Here is a 20,721-nt window from a genome sequence, read left to right as displayed (position 1 = left end):
TCTCTCTCTCTCTCTCTCTCTCTCTCTCTCTCTCTCTCAGTAAATAAAGACTGGTTTTGCATGTTATTAATGTATCTTTCTATTTGCGATGGGAATAACAAACTTTACCTGCAAATTAAATAAGAATAAACAAGAAAAAAAGAAAAAAGAAAAACGAGAACAAAAAAAGTTATAATAAAAAAGGAAAACATCATTTCTTGAACGCTGAACCACTAAGCACACACACACACACACACACACACACACACACACACACACACACACACACACACACACACACACACACACACACACACACACACACACACACACACACACACACGCCTAATCGAGTCTAGTGAAGGCAGGAGGAAAGAGGAGAAAGAAAGAGGGAAAGGAAGAGAAGGAAGGACGATGAAGGAAGGGAAGAAGGAGGAAGAAATAGATAAATGCAGGATAGGAAGAGAAAGAAGAGAAAGAAAAAAAGTAGAATGATGAAGGGAGGATAAGAAAAATAGAAGAAAAGAAGACAGGATAAGAAAAAAAAGGTAAGAGGTAGAGAAAGAAGGAAGGCAAGGAGGCAGGTAAGCAGACAGTCAGCAGCAGCACCAGGAGGAGGAGGAGGAGGAAGAAGAGGAGGAGTAATGTAATGCAGGGCGCGTCTCGGGAAGGCTCAGTGACCTAGACAACCTGCACAACCTGCCTCCTGATGACCTTCACTCCCGCCTCGACACCAACACGAAAAGAACCTGGAAGAAAATAAGAGAGAAAAAAAAGGAAAGGAAAGAAAAAATCAACTTCCCACCAGATTCACCAGCTTCGTGATTCATAAAAGTGGTGCTCGACTGTGGATTAATGAGAGGATTTGAAGCAGAGAGAAAAATTAAAGGTTTCAGGGCAGAGATACATGTTTAGAGAGTTGATGATAAAGAGATGGTGTTAGAGGAATCAGAACGGATGTAGAGTGTTTAAAGATGGTCATTTGAGTTCAATATTTGGAGTTTTAAGAGCAAAGTTAGGAAGTAGAAGTTTGAGGCAGAGAAAAAAAAATTATAGGTTTCAGAGCAGAGATACAAAGTTACAGCATAGATATAAAGATGGTATTAACCCCTTCACTACCGGGACGCATTTTTAACCATGAGTTTGGGTTTGATTTTATTGACATTGGAGGTCAGAAGATTAATAAACAGATTCTTCACTATTTTAATCCCTACATAGATTTCTGAAGCTGTATAAAATCTCTAAATTGAAAGCAGAATGAATATGAAACCCCGTCATGGGACTGAAAGGGTTAAAGGATTCAGAACCGATATAGAGTTAGAAGATAGTGATTTTAGGATCAAGAATTAGAGTTTTAAGAGCAAAGATACGGAGTTATAGGAGAGATAGAATAGATATCGGGAACAGAATGAGAGAGAATGGGACAGAGATGCTCATTAAAAGGATTCAGATTACATATACAGATTGAGAGAGATTTCAGAGTTATGATAAAGAAATAGAGGATGAAAATTAGACCATTTGGAGCAGAAACAGAATTAGTGTATGAATAATAACCCCTTCAATATTGAGACTCAGATTTGGCGATTTGGCGGGAGGTATTGAGTCTCAAGGCTCCGAAACAAACATTTGACTTCCATTTGTCGTATCAGGATTGTGTTATGGGAGTGTTATGGAGTGGTATGGGAGGGTTATGGAGTGTTATTGGAGTCGTATAGAGTGTTATGGAGTGTTATGGAGTTTTATTGGAGTCTTATAGAGTGTTATTGGAGTATTATGGAGTGTTATGGATTGGTATGGGAGTGGTGTAGTGTGTAGAGATTAGTTGAGATTACAATGAGCACTTATTGCGGGACTTATATGTGTATGTGTGTGTGTGTGTGTGTGTGTGTGTGTGTGTGTGTGTGTGTGTGTGTGTGTGTGTGTGTGTGTGGTGAGCTAGACGTCTAATCTTCTTCAGTAAATACAATGTAGTAATTTGCCTTGCTGTTTTTTTTTTTCATTGTCTCTTTTTTTTTTTATTAAGTTCCTCTGTTATGTCGAGAACCGAATGTAATGATAACCCTTTCTCTCTCTCTCTCTCTCTCTCTCTCTCTCTCTCTCTCTCTCTCTCTCTCTCTCTCTCTCTCTCTCTCTCTCTCTCTCTCTCTCTCTCTCTCGGGGGAAGGTGTGAAAGCCTTTTATTATTTTTTTTCCTGTCGGAGTGTTCTGACTGAAGCTATTCACTTTTGACTTTTCGCCTTTTTTCCCCTTTTTTCAGTGTTTTCCTTCCACCTCCGGTTTGGGTGTCAATGTTTGCACTTACTTTTTTTCTTTTTCTTTTTTCTTAATTCAATTCCATCCTTTTACGGTATTATTTTTTACGCTCCTCGTGTGTGTGCATGTGTGTGTGTGTGTGTGTGTGTGTGTGTGTGTGTGTGTGTGTGTGTGTGTGTGTGTGTGTGTGTGTGCCTTTTACTTTAACTTCCTTACCCTCACACACACACACACACACACACACACACACAATAAACATCATCCCTTCAAAATGCGCAGCGCGGTGACTTGTGAACCGGTGAACCATTACGGGAGGTGGCTTCATCTCATTCTCCTTAGCCTCCATCCTTTCATCCTTCCATCCTTCCTTCCATCCTTCCTTTCTTCCTTCCTTCCCGCCTTGCCAAACTTCCCCTCCGTCGCAGGAACAAAGATGCTGCAATAACTTGGCGCCAAACAGCATTCAGATCACATTTAGAATACGTATCACAACTTTAGGCGCCGCTTTTCGCTGTTCCATTAAAGATACCGAGGCGGGAGGAGCAGATCAAGGCACGAGGAGGAAGATAAAGTTAATGTATTCTGTTATATATACCTTAGAAATAGTCACTGAGAGAAAGGAATGCAGAGAGTGAGGGTGGAGGGTAGGTAGCTATGAATAAAAGGACTAGGGATGGAGGAAGGGTGGGAACTGTGCTAAACTTGTGGATTTCATATTATTCAAGGCAGAGTCCACCGGGGCGAGGGGGAAAACTTACTGAGCGGTTGGAGTTATGAAGGGCTTTGATTAGACACTCTCCGTGGCACATATAGCGCTGTGTTCTTCTTTCCTTCCCTCTCTCGCTCTCTATTGGTTCGCGCGATAACTTTAATTTCGAGCAAGACAAAAGGACATGTTCGGCTGCTTCCCCCAGATTCTAATTATTTCTTCTTTTTTTTTTTTTTGTTGTGAGAGAAAAATATTTTAGCGAGAGTGGGACAAGATGGTGCCAGCTGAAGTGTAGGTAATTAAGATAAGCGTGTGGACCTTAATGCAGCGTGACTGTTCGTGTGTGTGTGTGTGTGTGTGTGTGTGTGTGTAGTGCAGGTGTGGGGTGCAGGCAGGTGTGAAGTCATTAGTCATGCAGTAATTAGGTTTGGGAAGAAGTGGAGGAGTGTGTAGTTCAGAGATGTAATTCGTTGATGTAAGTGAAAATTCTGAAGGTTAGTTTTTGTCTCTCTCTCTCTCTCTCTCTCTCTCTCTCTCTCTCTCTCTCTCTCTCTCTCTCTCTCTCTCTCTCTCTCTCTCTCTCTGTTTGCTTGCATTTCTTTGTTTATAACTATCCCTCCTCACTTCCTTCATTCCTCACTTATTCTTCCTTCTCTCCCTTCTTCCTTCCCTCCCATCTTTCCTTCCCTCCTATCTTCACACACTCAAGAAAACACCCATCACATCTGCTCCTCCCCTCATCCCTCCCCGCTCTCATTCACTCCCCACTCCCTTCCCTAGCATTAGCGTCTATTGGCCGAGCATAGACGCCTCCTCCTTCCTCTGCCAAGCCATCAGAGCAAGCCAGTCAGGTGTTCGTCCTCACCTTGGCTTTGATCTGCCGTGTCATATTAAGGAAGCGAGACATTACATTACCTCCTCTACCTGCCCTTATTATCCTGCGTCCTTCATCTCCCCTCTCTCTCAAAGGTGTTTCCTTCTCTGGCCGTCCGTCCGTCTGTCTGTCCGTCTGTCTGTCTTTTTTTTTTTTCACCCTATTCATTTCTTTTTGTGTGTCTTTCTCTTCTCTCTCATTTGTAGTGCAAGTGGGAGTGGTAGTGGGAATAGTAGTAGTAGTAGTAGTAGTAGTAGTAATAGTAGTAGTCATAGTAGCAGTAGTAGTGGTGACAGTAGTAGTAGTAGTAGTAGTAGTAGTAGTAGTAGTAGTAGTAGTAGTCATAGTAGCAGTAGTAGTAGTGAAAGTAGTAGTAGTAGTAGTAGTAGTAGTAATAGTAGTAGTAGTACTTATTCTTGTTGTCTTTGCTGTACTTGTTATTGTTATTGTTGTTGTATTGATGGTAATAGGAGAACAAAAAGTTATAGCAACGGTAGTCTCTCTCTCTCTCTCTCTCTCTCTCTCTCTCTCTCTCTCTCTCTCTCTCTCTCTCTCTCTCTCTCTCTCTCTCTCTCTCTCTCTCTCTCTCTCTCTCTCTCTCTCTCTCTCTCTCTCTCTCTCTCTCTCTCTCTCTCTCTCTCTCTCTCTCATCTGTGTTCACTTAACTTGCTTTTTCGTCCCATCATTGAGCGCCAGACGGCCATCAGCTTGGACTGCCTCCGTTGAAGTTTAATAGCGTTGATATCCGACACTCTCTCTCTCTCTCTCTCTCTCTCTCTCTCTCTCTCTCTCTCTCTCTCTCTCTCAATGGGAATTTTAGTGAAAGGTATAAAAGGAACAAATTGAAGCTCCTTGTAGTTTTTATTTTCTTTTTTCTTTCTTTTTTTCTTTTTAATGTGTCAGTGAGGTGGAACCAGAGAACTCGTACGCACACACACACACACACACACACACACACACACACACACACACACACACACACACACACACACACACACACACACACACACTGTAAATAAGCAATAAATTGAAGAAAGATTATAAAAATTGAAATATGAGAAATTCCCCTCTCTGAATATCCTACCTAATCACCTCTTCCTCCTCCTCCTCCTCCTCCTCCTCCTCCTCCTCCTCCTCCTCCTCCTCCTCCTCCTCCTCCTCCTCCTCTCCTCCTCCTCCTCCTCCTCCTCCTGCAGCATTGATAGAAAATAAGAGAATAAATAGCGGAACTAGTATTTTTTTTCATGAATTTCTCCTTCGTCTCCAACAAGAAATTTATTGTGAAAAGAAATGAAGGAGAAAAATGATGAAAGAAAAATAAGTGGTTAGAATTTGCAAAGCTTCGCAAAATGGATGGCTTTCATGTGGTTGGGAGAGAGAGAGAGAGAGAGAGAGAGAGAGAGAGAGAGGAGGGGAAGATGAAGGATAGAATAACTGTGTGTCTCTTCTTCTTCCACTCAGAAAAAAAAGGGGGAGTAAAATCTCAGAAACGAAAAGGGTAAAGTCAACACAAACATCATTTATTGACTTGTGTGGTGTTAGTGACGTCAAAAACAGAAATTACCAATTATAAATGAGAAAATTGATCTAGTTTTACCTAAAGAGAAAAAAAAAGTGAAAAGAAGGAAAAGAAACAGGAAGCAGGAAAAAAAACGAGAAGTAAAGAAGACGAACTTAATAAAAAGGTGATCATAATGTAACCACGACTAAAGCAAAGTAAAAGAACAAACAAAAACACTGGAAAGATTGAAAAAAAGAAATGATAGACTAAAGAAATGAAAGGAAAAGAAAAGATGATAATGTAAAGTTCCAGAGACAGAGAGAGAGAGAGAGAGAGAGAGAGAGAGAGAGAAACAAATACATGCCTCGAGGGAGATAATAATGCACTTCTTTCACATTATCCACAAAATCCCACGCAAGAGGAGACGCCATCATCATCATCATCATCATCATCATCTTTATACACACTTCATACAAAAAATAAGCAATGAACTTGACTGCATTACAAAAAAAACGACCTATTCTAGTGACACCATGTAACTACTCTCTCTCTCTCTCTCTCTCTCTCTCTCTCTCTCTCTCTCTCTCTCTCTCTCTCTCTCTCTCTCTCTCTCTCTCTCTCTCTCTCTCTCTCTCTCTCTATCTATCTATCTATCTCTCTCTCTCTCTCTCTCAACACACAAATTCCTGCTTTCTCTCTAAACCTTCTGCTGTTCTGTGTTTTTTTCTCACTTTCCATTCCGCTATTTTTCCTGAATTTTTCCCCCTCTGTAACATGTTCTTCCACACCTACACTTGCACGTGGCCCCTCTTACCCCTGCCCCTCCTACTCTCAAACTCTCCCTCCCTCCCCTCCTTCCCTACCCTTATCCTTACCTACTCCTGACCCTCTCTTTTTTACCCTTCCTTTCCAGTACACACCGCTGCTAACATCCTAACCCTGACTTGATTTCATGCTACTTAACCTCGTCTCTCTCTCTCTCTCTCTCTCTCTCTCTCTCTCTCTCTCTCTCTCTCTCTCTCTCTCTCTCTCTCTCTCTCTCTCTCTCTCTCTCTCTCTCTCTCTCTCTCTCTCTCTCTCTGCACGCTACACTGATCACATCTCAACAAAATTTTCAGGATCAATAATTTAGACTAGAGCAGGAAATAATGGGTTGTAGTTTAGGAAGTTAGATTTTTAATAAGGAAATGGTTTTTAGATTGAGTGGTAGGTGAATGGAAGGGAGTGTGGATGGTCAGGTTCTTGGTGTTGAGTCATTATGGAGCTTTAACCCCTCCAGTACCATGACGTGTTTCCATATTCGTTCTGCTGACTATTTGGTGGTTTTATACAGCTTCAGAAACTCATGTGGGGTGATTAGAGTAGTGAAGAGTGTAGCCATTGATCTTCTGACTTCCATAGATCCTTCCTGATGTCAATAAAATGGTCTAATCGTGCACAAATCTCAAGGTGAAAATGTGTCCCTGTATTGAAAGCGTTAAAAGAAGGTTAGAGAAAGGATAAGTTGGTAAGTTAGTTTCATATTGACCACTGTGTACTTTTATTGATCATGATACAGCATTAAAGGATCAAGACTAACAAAATGCACATACATAACAACATCAAGGGCAAAAAAACGTAATCTGTAACCCATTAACAATAAAGGAAAGAACAAAACTTGGTGTAAAGGTGGCAGGAAGCGTGCACTGTGGAACCATGCGTGTTTTGGGGTCCGAGGGGTCTCCAAGTGCACGGGTTTGAATCCTGTCCACGGTCCGAGTGTAGGTAGGGCTTCCTCACTCGGGGCAACGGTTTCCTAGCGGGTAGGCTTTGAGATAGGAGGTACCCCATAAATTCCCGTGAAAAGCCCGCATGGTATAAATAAAAAACTAAAAAAAATATCACATGAACCCAAGACACCCTGTAGAATATAACAAGACACATCATGGCGGCTTGGTGGCTTCCTGCAACTTCTGTACTTATGTTCCTGTGTTCTCTCCCCCTGCAGTCCTTGGTGTACGAGGACGGCGTGCTGGTGTCGGGATCCCTGCAGGCGCTGGTGCAACATGCCGTGCCCACCGCCGTGTACTACCCAGACACCGCTTACCTGTTCGCCTTCCTGCTGTCCTCGCGGCTGTTTGTCAAGCCCCACGAGCTCCTGCAGCGGGTGTGCGAGGTGGGCTTCACGCAGCAAGGCCTCAAGGACAATGATCTCTCCACCATTAACAAGGTAGGCACGTGGACGAGTTAAAGCGATCTAATACCGTACAGAACTGTGAATAGATGACATGAATGAAGGGAGACAGGGAGTTAGGAAATGACTGAGAGATATACTAAAAAACAAAGGAAGATAATAAGGCAGCATGAAGGTAGGAGATGTGATACAGAAGAGGAATATGAGAGAGAATAAAGGTGAAAGGAATTATGTATATGAGAGGAATGTGAGAGTAAATAAATGTGAAGGAATAAAATAAAGGGGAATATGATTGTGTGTCTCTGTGTGTGTGTGTGTGTGTGTGTGTGTGTGTGTGTGTGTGTGTGTGTTAGGAGTCACTTGTGTGGCTTTGAGTCTTTAGGTGTGTGATAATTATACCTGTGTTGTCTCGTGTACTTGGTAGTTGGTACAGAAATCTATGTGTTTTGTTATGTAGCATCGTCTTTAAGTGTAGTCTTCTTTTGATTCTTCTTCTTTTGATTCTTCTTCTTTTGATTCTTCTTCTTTTAATTCTTCTTCTTTTATTTTTCTTCTTTTAATTCTCCTTTTAATTCTTCTTCTTGTGTTGGAGATAGTTGTATGGGTTGTGTGTGACCAGGTGTGTTTGGTGTTGGTGTGCTGGTGGAGTTAGTACGCCTGTGTTGTTAGTAGGATGAGCCGTGCGTTTCAGTAATTAACTTTGTATTCTCGATTAGAGATAAGGGAAACTTTATATTGTGGCAAGTGACTGTGTATGTTTAACGTCAGTACAGTAAAAAAAATAACTATATATCTTTGTAACACTGTGTTCTTTTTGTTAGTGTTGTTTTGTTGTTATTTTGTTGCTTCAGGCAGTGAGCTGAAGGCTGCATTAAACTAGTTGTTAGGTGAGATTAGGTTGAGTTAAGCTCCCTTTAAGATAATACTGACATTTAGAACAAGAAAATCTGAAATATACTGACCAAAAATAATATATATTTTTTGTAACACTAGTCTTTTGTTATTGTTTTGTTGTTTCGTAGTTTCAGGCAGTAAGTTAGAAGGCTGTATAAGACTGGTTGTTAGGTTAGGTTAGGTTAGGTTCCTTTAAGATAATAGTGAGTTAGAAGGCTGTATAAGACTAGTTGTTAGGTTAAGTTAGGTTAAGTTAGGTTAGGTTCCTTTAAGATAATGGTGACATTTGTAACAAGAATATCTAGAACATACTTACCAGAAAAAACATCCATCAGAGCGAGAGTGGCGCACCTTTTCCTCTATTTTTCCTGGTCTAATTAAGGTGGACGCGCCGCATTACTGTGTATAGCGCGGCCCACCTGGCGCTCTATACAGGTAAAGGACACCTGCTTCATTAACTATACGCAGGTAGAGAGCCGGTCACCTGCCTCACTAACAAGGCACGAGGCTCCCACTAATTGGTATTGACCTGCAGGTACACTCCAACCTTTGTTAAATATAAACAACGTGAGATTCCTGCTTTTTATTCCTTTTTCGTGTCTTTTTTAGCTTGATTGGAGTCGAATGATACGAACACAGTGTTGGGAATTTTTTTTGAGAGAGAGATTTATTTTTTTCAAACATTCCGTCCATTGACATTTTTTTTTTTTTCATTAAACATATTTTGTTGTTGTTATTTAAAATGTATGGATGAGATTATTGTTTTTGTTGTCCTGAACCGGTGCTTCTCTCCTACATAGAGTTAAGGAAAATGAGGATTCACTATCGCTCGCCATAGATACGAGTATATAGTATGTCTGTAGCAAAACCATGTGAATTCACCGTAACTGTCACACGTTTGATGAAATTGCTCTGGTGAAAAATGGCACACGAAGGAACTCACTGTAAATTTGTCTTTGTTCGTTACATAAAATAAAAAAAATAAAATATCACCAACACATTATTGAGAAAAAAAACAACAACAACAATCATTTGAAACTTCACTACACGCATAACAATAAGAAAACAAATAAATAATAAAAACAGAAAACCGAAAGATATCTTAGAAGAATAAATATTAACCCTTTCATTACCATGTCGCATTTCGATACATATTGTGATTACTATTTGGTGATTTTATACAGCTTCAGAAACTTATGTGGGGGATTAAGATAGTGAATACTGACCTCCATAGATCCTTCGTAATGTCAATAAAATGATCTAATCGTACACAAATCTCAAGGTAAAAGTGTGTCCCAATATTGAAGAGATGAAAATGGTGAAGACTGGCCATTAATCCTCTCCTCCATAGACCCTTCCTAATGTCAATAAACTGATCTATCTAATCGTACACAAATCTCAAGGTAAAAATGCGTCCCAGTACTGAATGGGTTAAAGAGGAAACACTTAATGATATAGATGAAGAAAAAATAAGTGAATTGTATCCAGTAGTGTTCATTGTGCAAATATAATATAGAAGCAATTATCGTTGATCGTAGTGGTGCATTGCCTTGCCCGATCCGACCCTTCTCATTAGTAGAGCAGGCCAAGGCATTGCTGCTCATTTGTTTCAGTATTACCTGCCTCTCCTCCCGCCGCCACCAGTGATGTAGTTTACCTTGTCACTATTACATTGAAGTGTGGGTGTTTCTGTACGACCTTCCGCTTCTTGTTATATTTTGTGTGTGTGTGTGTGTGTGTGTGTGTGTGTGTGTGTGTGTGTGTGTGTGTGTGTTTGTGTTTTATCTTCCTCTCTTCTTCATGTTTATCTTCATTTTTTTTCTTACCTTCCTCTTTACTCGTTATATTTCGTGTGTTTCCTTACTTTCGTTATCTTCCTCTATTCTTCATCTTTTCTTTTTTTTCTTCTTTTTCTTTTTCTTCTTTCTATTCCACGTGTCATTTTTTTCAGGTTTTTTTCTTCCTCTCTTCTTCATCTTTATCTTATTTTTTTTCTTTACTTGTCTTTTCTTCAGGTTCTTTGTTATTTTCCTTTCTTCATTCATCTTTCTTAGTTCTTTTTCTTTCCTTCCTCTTCTTCTCTTCTACTTGTTTATATTTCACTTAGTGCTTTTGTTATCTTCCTCTCGTCGTTCATCTTCGTATTTTAGTTTTTTTTTTCTTTCCTTTCTCTTCTACTTGTTTATATTTCACGTATCTTTTCTTTTAGGTTCATTATTTTCTTTCTATCTTCGTGTTTGTATTTTTTTTTTCTTCTCTCTGATATATTATAGTAAGGTTGTTTTAGCATTACTTTCCTCTCTCTCAGTTTTTTTTTTTCTATATGTTTGTTTCTCATTACTGTATTGAAGTTTATTGTTATCTTGATCTCTTTCGTGTGTGTGTATTGCTTTCTTTCCTCACAAATATATTAACTAAGGTTGTCTCAGCAGTACTTTTTCTCTCACAGTTTTTTTTTTTTTTTTTTTTTATGTTTGTTTCTCGTTATTGTATTCAAGTCACTATCACCTTTCCTTCTTGTTCACATCTTACGTTTCTCTTCACACTAACACATTCAAGTTTGGTTCCTTCACTAGTCACTCTCCATGTATACTTCCTCCTGACAGTAGATAAAAAAACAAACCACTATATAAACACTTCAACTATGCCTTATAACCTGATCTGACACGCTAAACTAGTCATTCCTTCTCGACACACACACACACACACACACATACCTGCTCCACATTAAAACCTGGAAAAGAAACCAACCCCAAAGAAAACACGGTACAAAATAGACATACAATGGTTAAGCAACACGACAATTAAGACTGAAAGACAAAAGACGCTAAGAAGTATAGAAAAAAAATAAACGCGGCTTTCCCTCCAAATACTAGATGACAGAAGGCGAGATTAGGGGAAGAGCAGACATGGGGAACCGAACTATGGGAGCAGGGACCATTAGCCGCCACCAGGGAAAGAAAGAGTGAGTGGGAGTGTGTGTCTCTCTGTATGTGTGTGTGAAATGTAGAACACCGTTTCGCCTGACGGGAGCCTCGTAAACATAGACGTGGAATGAATCACAGCAGGGAAGAGGAGGAGGAGGACTGAGGAAGCTGGAAGGGGAGAGAGAGAGAGAGAGAGAGAGAGAGATGTGTGTGTGTGTGTGTGTGTGTGTGTGTGTGTGTGTGTGTGTGTGTGTGTGTGTGCAGTGTGGTGAAGTGGGGAAATGCTGACACGAGTTGGCGGCTTTGTGAAAGATGTGTCTTAGGGAGGGAGCGAGTGTGCGTGTGTTCAGATGCAGGAATAGTGTGAGGGAGTCTGTCTGTTTGTCTCTGTGTGTGTGTGTGTGTGTGTGTGTGTGTGTGTGTGTGTGTGTGTGGAAAGGATATACGGTTGGCCAGAGTAGAGATGTTATGTTCTTTGCAACTAAGGACTGAAGGATCGACTGCGGGTGTATTTAGGTGAAGGAACAGTGCAAGGGAATCTATCTGTCTGTCTGTGTGTCTGTCTGTCTGTCTGTCTGTGTAAAGAGGATGTACTGTTGGCTAGAGTAGTGTTGTTAGACTACAAAAATGTTGCAGACAGGAAGAAATGCATGTTTTATTCAGTGACTGCCTCGTGTAGAGCTGATGGTGGCGTCTTGCAGTTTCCTTTATCCTGTTTCCTCGCAACACAATATTCATGAGTACACACACAAAAAGAAAGAAAACATCCTTACCTTTCTCCTCATATCCTTCTAACTTCCTCCTCCTATCACATTCAAGTTTTGATATTTATGGAGATTTTTAACCCCTTGAGTACCATGAGGTATTTCCATATTCCTTCTGCTTACTAGTGGATGATTTTAAAAAGCTTGAGAAACTTATGTAGGTGATGAGAATAGTGAAAACTGTGGCCATTAATCTTCTGACCTCCATAGACCTTTTTCTAATGTCAATAAAATGGTCTAATCGTACACAAATCTCAAGGTGAAAATGAATCTTAGTATTGAAGGGGTTAGTATTATCAGTTCGTTATTTTTCTCTTTAATTTCTACTCCATTTCACTCATTCAACATGACCCCGTGCCCATGAAGACGCAGATAACCATGCAGACCCCTCTCTCTCTCTCTCTCTCTCTCTCTCTCTCTCTCTCTCTCTCTCTCTCTCTCTCTCTCTCTCTCTCTCTCTCTCTCTCTCTCTCTCTCTCTCTCTCTCTCTCTCTCTCTCTCTCTCTCTCTCGTCACCTTCAGTAGTTTAGCGAGCCTGACTCTGTTCCATTTATAGGCACGAAATTCACCGAACTTTCCAGCACCACTACTAGCCGCGCGAGGACGAAGAAAACGGAGAGCAATCACTGTGAAAAGGTGGAAGGGAAAGTGACAAGGGCGGTGTATCCTTTAGCCTTTCAGCCGCACGTCTCCTTGAAAGGGTACACATTCCGGGGAGTGGGAACCCTGACAGTGTACAATGCTACAGTACTCTTTCAACCTGAGATTCCGCCCCACCTTTCCTCTCATTTATCTCATCTTCAGCCAGCACAGAGCAGGCAGGAGTGTGTACGAGAGGTGGCCCATTATGAAGTGAGGAGGTCGAGTAGCGGGCAATGGGAGGGACTAAAGAGCAGGAAGGTTTCTTAAAACAGTAACTTTGTGCAAGGGAAGACACACACTCACACACACACACACACAGAGGAAGCTTCTTTTGCTGTGTCTTTGAAGGGAATCGCTTAAGTAACGCTGCATTTCAGCTCATTAATGTTCCCAACACACCTGCACGAAACTGGTTAAGTCGATTGAGAGGTCTTTACTTAATCCTTTCAGTACCATTACGCGTTTCCATATTAAGGTTAAGATTCTTTGTAGCCCACATCAGAAAGTGTGTGTGTGTGTGTCTCGAAGATTCGGAGACAACGTTACCCGGAGTCATGTCTGTTCGGGGTGGGGGAGGAAAGAGGTGGTGTTGGTGTTGTTGTTGTTGTTGGTGGTGGTGGTGTTGGTGGTGGAGCCAAGTCAGAGGGAGGGCTGCAGCTGGTGCGGGGCCACAAAACAGCTCCACCTCCCAGTCCCGCCCCGAATTTGCATAATTTAGAATTTGTCTCACCAATTTGTCGTTCCGTTGTGGTGTTGAGTGTGGAGTCTGTAGTGTTGGTGGTGTTGCGCGTATGTTGTGCTGGAGTGTGGTTATGGAAGGGATGGCAGAGAACAAAATGTATGTATCTGGGATGAGCTGGGAGAGATAAAAGTGAGAGATTAAGAAGAAAAAAAACGTTCATCTTGCGGTGAAATCATTGTAGAGGGAAATGGTGGTGATGATGACGGTGGAAAAGAAAGGAAAGAATTAGCACTACGAGTCTCAAGTACTGCTCCACCAAAGAATGAAGTAGAAAAGTAGTGAGGATGAGAGAGAGACAGTTCAGAACCCCACAGCTAATGAATATAAATTGGTTTGTGGAAGTGTCCATCTGCAATGTCGTGGAAGGGAAGGAGGAAGTAAAGTGGATGGCAGTATTGGAGTGAGGAAGGAAGAAAGGACACGAGAAAAGAAAGATAATGATACGAAGATGATGACACGAGGTGGATGGAAGGATTGTGATGAAGAAGAATGGAAGGAAACACGAACATAATGATACAAAGATGGATGGAAGGATATGAGGAAGGAAGGAAGGAAGGAAATGACACGACAACCAAAGATAATGATACTAACATGATCCAACACTAACACTGCACACTTAGAGAAGGTAATGGTTTCAACACAGACACTAGAGTTGGACAGCAAGACTAGCGTGAAGAACTTAGCGAAAGATAATGACACCACGCTAACACACTCCACGCTGAAAGAGGCCAAGAAAAAGTTCACCACATAACACAAAACAGATAGAATTATGAAGTAGCGTGAAGGAAGAAGGAAAGAAAAGAAGGAAGACAAAGATAGCAGAAAGATTATGACACCACACTAACTCTACACGCTAAAATAAGAAACACACACACACACACACACACACACACACACACACACACGTACAAGTCATCGTCGTCTCGGTAAAAGGGTTTAAATGAGTGCCATGCATGAGGACACAAGGCACAAGAACTCCTTTGGTAATGAGATTCTTGAGTATGCGTCGACAAAATGGGAGACTAAATGAGAGCGCCCTTTGTGGACCTGAAGAAGGAGCCCCAGAGATGCCGATACGAGGGAGACATTACTTTGGACACGCACTGAATGGAGACTGCATGAATAGAGCATTGTTACCACCAAGAGGACGAGAGCGAGGACTAGGAGGAGGAGGAGGAGGAGGAGGAAGATACAGGTGATCGGGTGCAGAGTGAAGGAAAACCCGTGACTCAGGTGATAGGAACGGGAAGAGAGGAAGAGAAGTGGGAGGAGGAAAAAGATGATTGAGGAGTTTCAGGAATGAGAACGAATGGAAGGAAGGAAGTGGGACAGAATGAGGAAGAGGAAAAGAAGGAAGCGAGGAAGAGTAATGAGAGGATGAAAGGACGAGAGAGAGAGAGAGAGAGATGTACTTGGTTTTCAATGTTCGTGCCGGTGAAACAGAAAATAAAACAGTCTTTGTATCGTGGGACTGAATCGAATTCCCGTGTGTGTGTGTGTGTGTGTGTGTGTGTGTGACTTAGCTGAGAGTTCTTGTCCTTGTTCATGTTGAGAGGCAGACGTGATTGAGGCGTGGAAACGAGTCAAAAAACCATCTAAGAAATGTTAAAGTTGACGTGTGTGTGTGTGTGTGTGTGTGTGTGTGTGTGTGTGTGTGTGTGTGTGTGTGTGTGTGTGTGTCTGTGTGCGTGTGCGTGTGTGTGTGTGTGTGTGTGTGCGTTTGATGACCGCAGTGACGGAAACTGTGAGCACTCAGACAGGGACACGGGGAGAGGCACTGCATGTTGTTCTTAGTGCCATCAATTGCAGTGCCTCGCTAATAGAAGACAACAGCGGGTGAGCGGCAGAGGGGTAACAGGGGGTGAGACAGCAAAGGGGGGCGGCAGGTCAGCGAGGTCACCAATATGTAGGCAGGTGGAAATTATTATAATTAACCTGGCCACCTCCACCTCGGGGCGCAGAGACAACAAGACAGGCTGCACAATAACATGACACACAATATTAGCCTCAGCATAACGCGGGGCTCGCTACACAAGGAACAAACAGACGCGGGTGAAGTATTTAAAGCCGTCAGATTGTGAGAGGTGCGTATGTGTGTGTGTGTGTGTGTGTGTGTGTGTGTGTGTGTGTGTGTGTGTGTGTGTGTGTGTGTCCATTTTATTAAGGCAGAGTTTACACCCCCAAAAAAAATATATGAGAAAAATATTGTGTGTGTATAAATCTCTGTAAGCTTTTGTGGATTTTTGCTGGTTTTTCTCATATCCTGGTGTAAATGTCCGTGTTTTAGAGAGAGAGAGACGCTATTTTATACCCTCCTTGTTTTGTTAATGAGAGGAAAAAGCTACAAAAAAGAAAAGAAAAGACGAAAATAAAGTGTTATGATATTGAGAGAGAGAGAGAGAGAGAGAGAGAGAGAGAGAGAGAAAGACGCTGTTTTATACCCCGCTCCTTGCTTTGTGAATGAGACGCCTTGCTTTCATTACTGTTTTATCGAGAATTAATAGGAAGGAGACTTGAGTGAGTGTGAGTGTGAGTGTGAGCGAGGGAGACGACGAACGAACGAAGACACAGAAACAGTCAGAGAGAAAGAGAAAGAGTCGGTGCTTCGGACATGAGACGAGAGGAGAGAGGAGAGAGAGAGAGAGAGGAGAAGAGAAGAGTCCTGGGGCATTGTGGGTAAGACGCTTGAGCCGCGCAGCTGGTGAAAAGTTTGACTAGCAGTGATTGCCAAGAGAGACGAACAAACAATGGACGCGGAAAACAGCACGAGGCGGGGAGAGGAAAAGTAGCTCAGAACTGAAGGGCGTGAAGAGCTAAATTCCCCTCGAGTGGCGTCCCTGGTGGTGGTGGTGGTGGTGGGTGCTCATAGGAAGGTCCGCCAGGTGCCGCCTCACGCTCATACTCCTGTGCAACACCGCTTTGCCAGGAAGTGTGAAAAAGTTTGTAATTAAAAATGGGAAGGAAATAAAGGATGTGTGTGCGATAAATAAATAAGTATAGAAAAATGGTGTTGTTGTTGTTGTTGCTGGTGGTGGTGGTGGTGATAGTGGTGGTGGTGTATAGTGTGACTAAGAGGTTTTGAGGTTGTGAGGGTTTTGGTGTGTGAAATGATGTTAGGTTAGGTTAGGTTATGAAAAGGCTGTGTGTTTGAAGGTTAGGTTAGGTTAGGTTAAGAAAAGGCTGTAAATGTATAAAGAATGTTAGGTTAGGTTAGGTTAGATTAGGTTATTTAAAAGCCTATAAGTGTGCTACAAAGATTAGGTTAGGTTAGGAAAAGACTATAAAGGTTAGGTTACGTTAGGAAAAAGACCGTGTTAAAAAAAAGTTAGATTAGGTTAGGTTATTTATAAAGGTGCTACAAAGGTGGCCACAATACTGATCAAAATAAACAATTACAAGTACATGACCAATAAATACAACGACACAGAAGCAAAACAAAAACAAAACAAGCAAACTCGTGAATTACTTTTACTTTTCTCTCCCACGAAAATGTTTCCAAAATATTAAATGCCATAAAAATGTTTTTGTTCTGGTGGTGTGTTGTCCAAGTTATGAGTGTGGGGGAGCTTGCGTGCCTGTGTATGTGTGCGTGTGTCTGGGTGTGTGAGAGTGAGTGTGTGTGTGTGTGTGTGTGTGTGTGTGTGTGTGTGTGTGTGTGTGTGTGTGTGTGTGTGTGTGTGTGTGTGTGTGGAGGTGGGAAAAGGCATGTGTTCTTGTGTGTGTGTGTGTGTGTGTGTGTGTGTGTGTGTGTTTTCATGGTGTCTCTAATTTTAGCGTGGTGTCACAATCTTTCTGCTATCTTGGTCTTCCTTCATTCCTTCCTTCCATTCTTCCTTCCTTCCTCCTTCCTTCATAATTCCACCTGTTTTGTGATATGTGGTGACCTCTATCTTGGCTTCTTTGAGTGTGGAGTGTGAGGCAAGTGACATGTGAGGGCCTATACACCTTTCCTATCTTCTTTACCTGCCGGGGCGGGAGACAGGGGCGCCGCAAGTGTCCTGAGGCCGCCACCAAGGGAATAAGAGAGGCGGGAAGTGAGTTTCTCGGTAGTGTCAGAAGGCGAGTGTTGTGTTGGATTCGCTTTGTAATTCAGAAAAAGAAAAAAAAAACTCCATTTCGTGCCCCGATGCCGCCGCTGGAAGTTAGATAGCGTGACAACACATTTTAAGTCCGGCTGTGTAAGTGTGTACGTCTCTCTCTCTCTCTCTCTCTCTCTCTCTCTCTCTCTCTCTCTCTCTCTCTCTCTCTCTCTCTCTCTCTCTCTCTCTCTCTCTCTCTCTCTCTCTCTCTCTCTCTCTCTCTCTCTCTCTCTCTCTCTCTCTCTCTCTCTCTCTCTCTCTCTCTCTCTCTCTCTCTCCTACAAGGAAAGGAAAGCTATGGCACAGCTTGCAGTTTATAATGAATTGGAATTAACAGATTTAGATAAGGGGATGGGGAGGGAATTACAACTTATCACCGAATTACTGCCCGAAAACAATATTCTTTCTATGGGCTGCCTTATTATATCATACTATAAAATATTATGTCATGTAATAATGTAATTAATTAATAAGGTATAATAAAATGTTTCAAATGTTTCTCTCTCTCTCTCTCTCTCTCTCTCTCTCTCTCTCTCTCTCTCTCTCTCTCTCTCTCTCTCTCTCTCTCTCTCTCTCTCTCTCTCTCTCTCTCTCTCTCTCTCTCCACGTGTGGGTCTCAGGGATTCTGTGTAGCGTCCCTTGTGTTCTTAGGTTGCCATGTTCTCGTTTCTTTTTTTTTTTCTTTTTTTTTTTTTTACAGTACGTCTCCTTTCTTATCTCACTTTCTCTCTGTTCACTTCATTTCCTTCCACTGTACTTTTCTTTTCCATATTTTGCTTTTAGTTCCTTCGAGTCTTCTTTTCTTTCTCTATCTTCCCTAACATTCCCTCCTCTCTTCCTTCCTTTCCATGATTTCTTCTAGTTCCTTTCACACTCCTTTCCTTTATCTTTCTTCCCTCTGGTTCCTGCACACTGCTTTCCTTTCTCTATCTTTCCTTCAGTTCCTTTTCTTTCCTTATCTTTCTATCTTTCCCTCCACACTTCTTTCCTTTACTATCCTTCCCTCCAATTCTCTCTGCCTTTTTGTCTATTCCACTTTTATTTATCTCCTTTCATACTCATCTTTTTTCCCTCTTCTGCTCTTTCCATCTTTTTTTTTTTTTGTCTATCATTCTTTTCAATTCTCTCTACACCTTTTGTCTATTCCACCACTGTGTATCTCCTTTTTATACTTTCCCTTACCTATCTTCCCTCCTTTTCCCCTCCACAATCCTTTTTTTTCCCTATCTTCCCTTCACTTCCCTCTACACCTTTGGTCTTTTCCACCACTATGCATCTCCTCTCACACTTTCCCTCCTTACCTATCTTCCCTCCACTTCCTTCCACACTTCTATCTTCCCTTCACTTCCTTCTATATTTTTGTCTATTCCACCATTGTACCCCCTTCATACTCACCTTTACCTGTCTCGCTTCTCCCGCAGGACAAGCTGGGTCGTTTCGTGGCCCACATGGTGCAGCTGCTCGGGGAGTGGAGCGAAACCTTCCCATATGACTTCCGGGACGAGCGCATGATGGGCAGCGTGCGCACTATGACCCACCGCTGCATCGCCCTTCAGCCTGCATTGCGCCGCGACGTGACTCAGGTGCGTGATTGTGCGTGACTGGATGTGACTGTGCATGAGTGTGTGTGAATTTGCGTGACTGCGTGAATTGGCGTGAGTGGGTGTGACTGTGCATGAGTGTGTGTGAATTTGCGTGAATTTGCGTGACTGGGTGTGACCGTGCGTGAGTATGCGTGGCCGTGCGTGAGTGTGCGTGACTAGGTGTGACTGTGTGTGAGTGTGCGTGGCTGTGTGTGGCCGTGCATGAGTGTGTGTGGCTGGCTGTACGTGACTGTTCGTGAGTGTGCGTGACTCTCCTCTCGCTGCCACTCCTGGGAACGTGAAGCCTAGGTAACTAAATCTAAACACAAACCTAACGACATACAAACAAGGCAAAATGAAGATGAAAAGCACAAACCAAATAAAAACAAGACAGAATATATATGAAAAAAAAGTAAGTCAAGTAATATAAACATGGGAACTAACTAAATATAAGACTCAAACACTAAAACAATTCAAACAAAATAGAACTATGCCAATCAATAAAAACACAGAAGCTAAAAAGAAAAAAAAAACAATACCAGCACTACTAAGAATATCAACTAACCTAACCTAACCTAATTCCTTGTTAATCCCAACAGTAATTTAATGTTTATAAGACAGACACTCACTCACCACTTCTTTTTCACACTATATATACAAGTACTCACCACATTATTCAAATATTGTCAGCCACACCACCTAACACCACACACTTCCTATAATACTGTCAGCCACACCACCTAACACCACACACTTCCTATAATACTGTCAGCCACACCACCTAACACCTTACACTTCCTATAACACTGTCAGCCACACCACCTAACACCACACACTTCCTATAATACTGTCAGCCACACCACCTGACACCACACACTTTCTATAACCAGCCCAGGAGACAAGGGACGGCTCATCTTGTCTATCTATCGCTACACTTCATCTTATCTCGTATTATCTTGTCACTTTACACTTCGAGGGACTTGGAATGTAATGTAGAATCTCCTTACTCATTGTTCTCGTAGCCAGATCTTCCTGACCGCCTGTCCTCATCACTCATAGTTCAGAAGAGCATATACAGGTAATCCATTTCGAATCCTGGACATCCATTACCCAGAAAACGGTATTATCTGTACGAGGAACCATCTGGACACGTAATCATGTTGAGTGGCTCTGAGCTGGACAGACTTGAGTGGTCGGAGTAGTCTTGGCTGGAGGTATACCGCTTGGCCCTGCTGGTTGGCTGTCACTCAATATGTGCGTGGTTTGTGTGGCTGTCTTGTCGTGGTGGTGTGTGGTGTTGTGTGGTAGGTTTAGTTAGTGGATAGTGGGTTGTGGTACTTTGTGGGGGCGTGTTGTGGTATATATTTTTTTTCATGTAAGAGGAAAAACTGGCCAAGGGCAACAAAAATTATAAAAAAATGTCCACTTAGTTGCCAGTCCCCTTGCAGGTCAAAGGGTCAGCCGAAAAAGAGGGACAAATGTCTTGAAACCTCCCTCTTAAAAGAAGTCAAGTCGTAGGGAGATGGGAATATAGAAGCAGGTAGACAGACAGTTCCAGAATTTACCAGAGAAAGGTATGAATGATTGAGAGTAATGCTTAA

General features: G+C 42.1%; 1 protein-coding gene across 1 annotated transcript in view; it reads left to right on the top strand.

Annotated features, from left to right (window-relative positions):
- LOC123511685 (ras-GEF domain-containing family member 1B-like) overlaps window positions 1–20,721 on the top strand; it is a 409,983-nt gene that overhangs the window by 357,152 nt on the left and 32,110 nt on the right. Inside the window, 2 exon segments of the mRNA XM_045267742.1 lie at window positions 7,304–7,525; window positions 18,959–19,120. Coding sequence (XP_045123677.1) covers window positions 7,304–7,525; window positions 18,959–19,120 — 384 coding nt within the window.

This window comes from Portunus trituberculatus, chromosome 31, assembly GCF_017591435.1.
Source record: "Portunus trituberculatus isolate SZX2019 chromosome 31, ASM1759143v1, whole genome shotgun sequence".
Taxonomy (NCBI): Eukaryota; Metazoa; Arthropoda; class Malacostraca; order Decapoda; family Portunidae; genus Portunus; species Portunus trituberculatus.
Note: the sequence above shows the minus strand (reverse complement) of the source record. Positions and strands in the feature narration are given on the sequence as shown.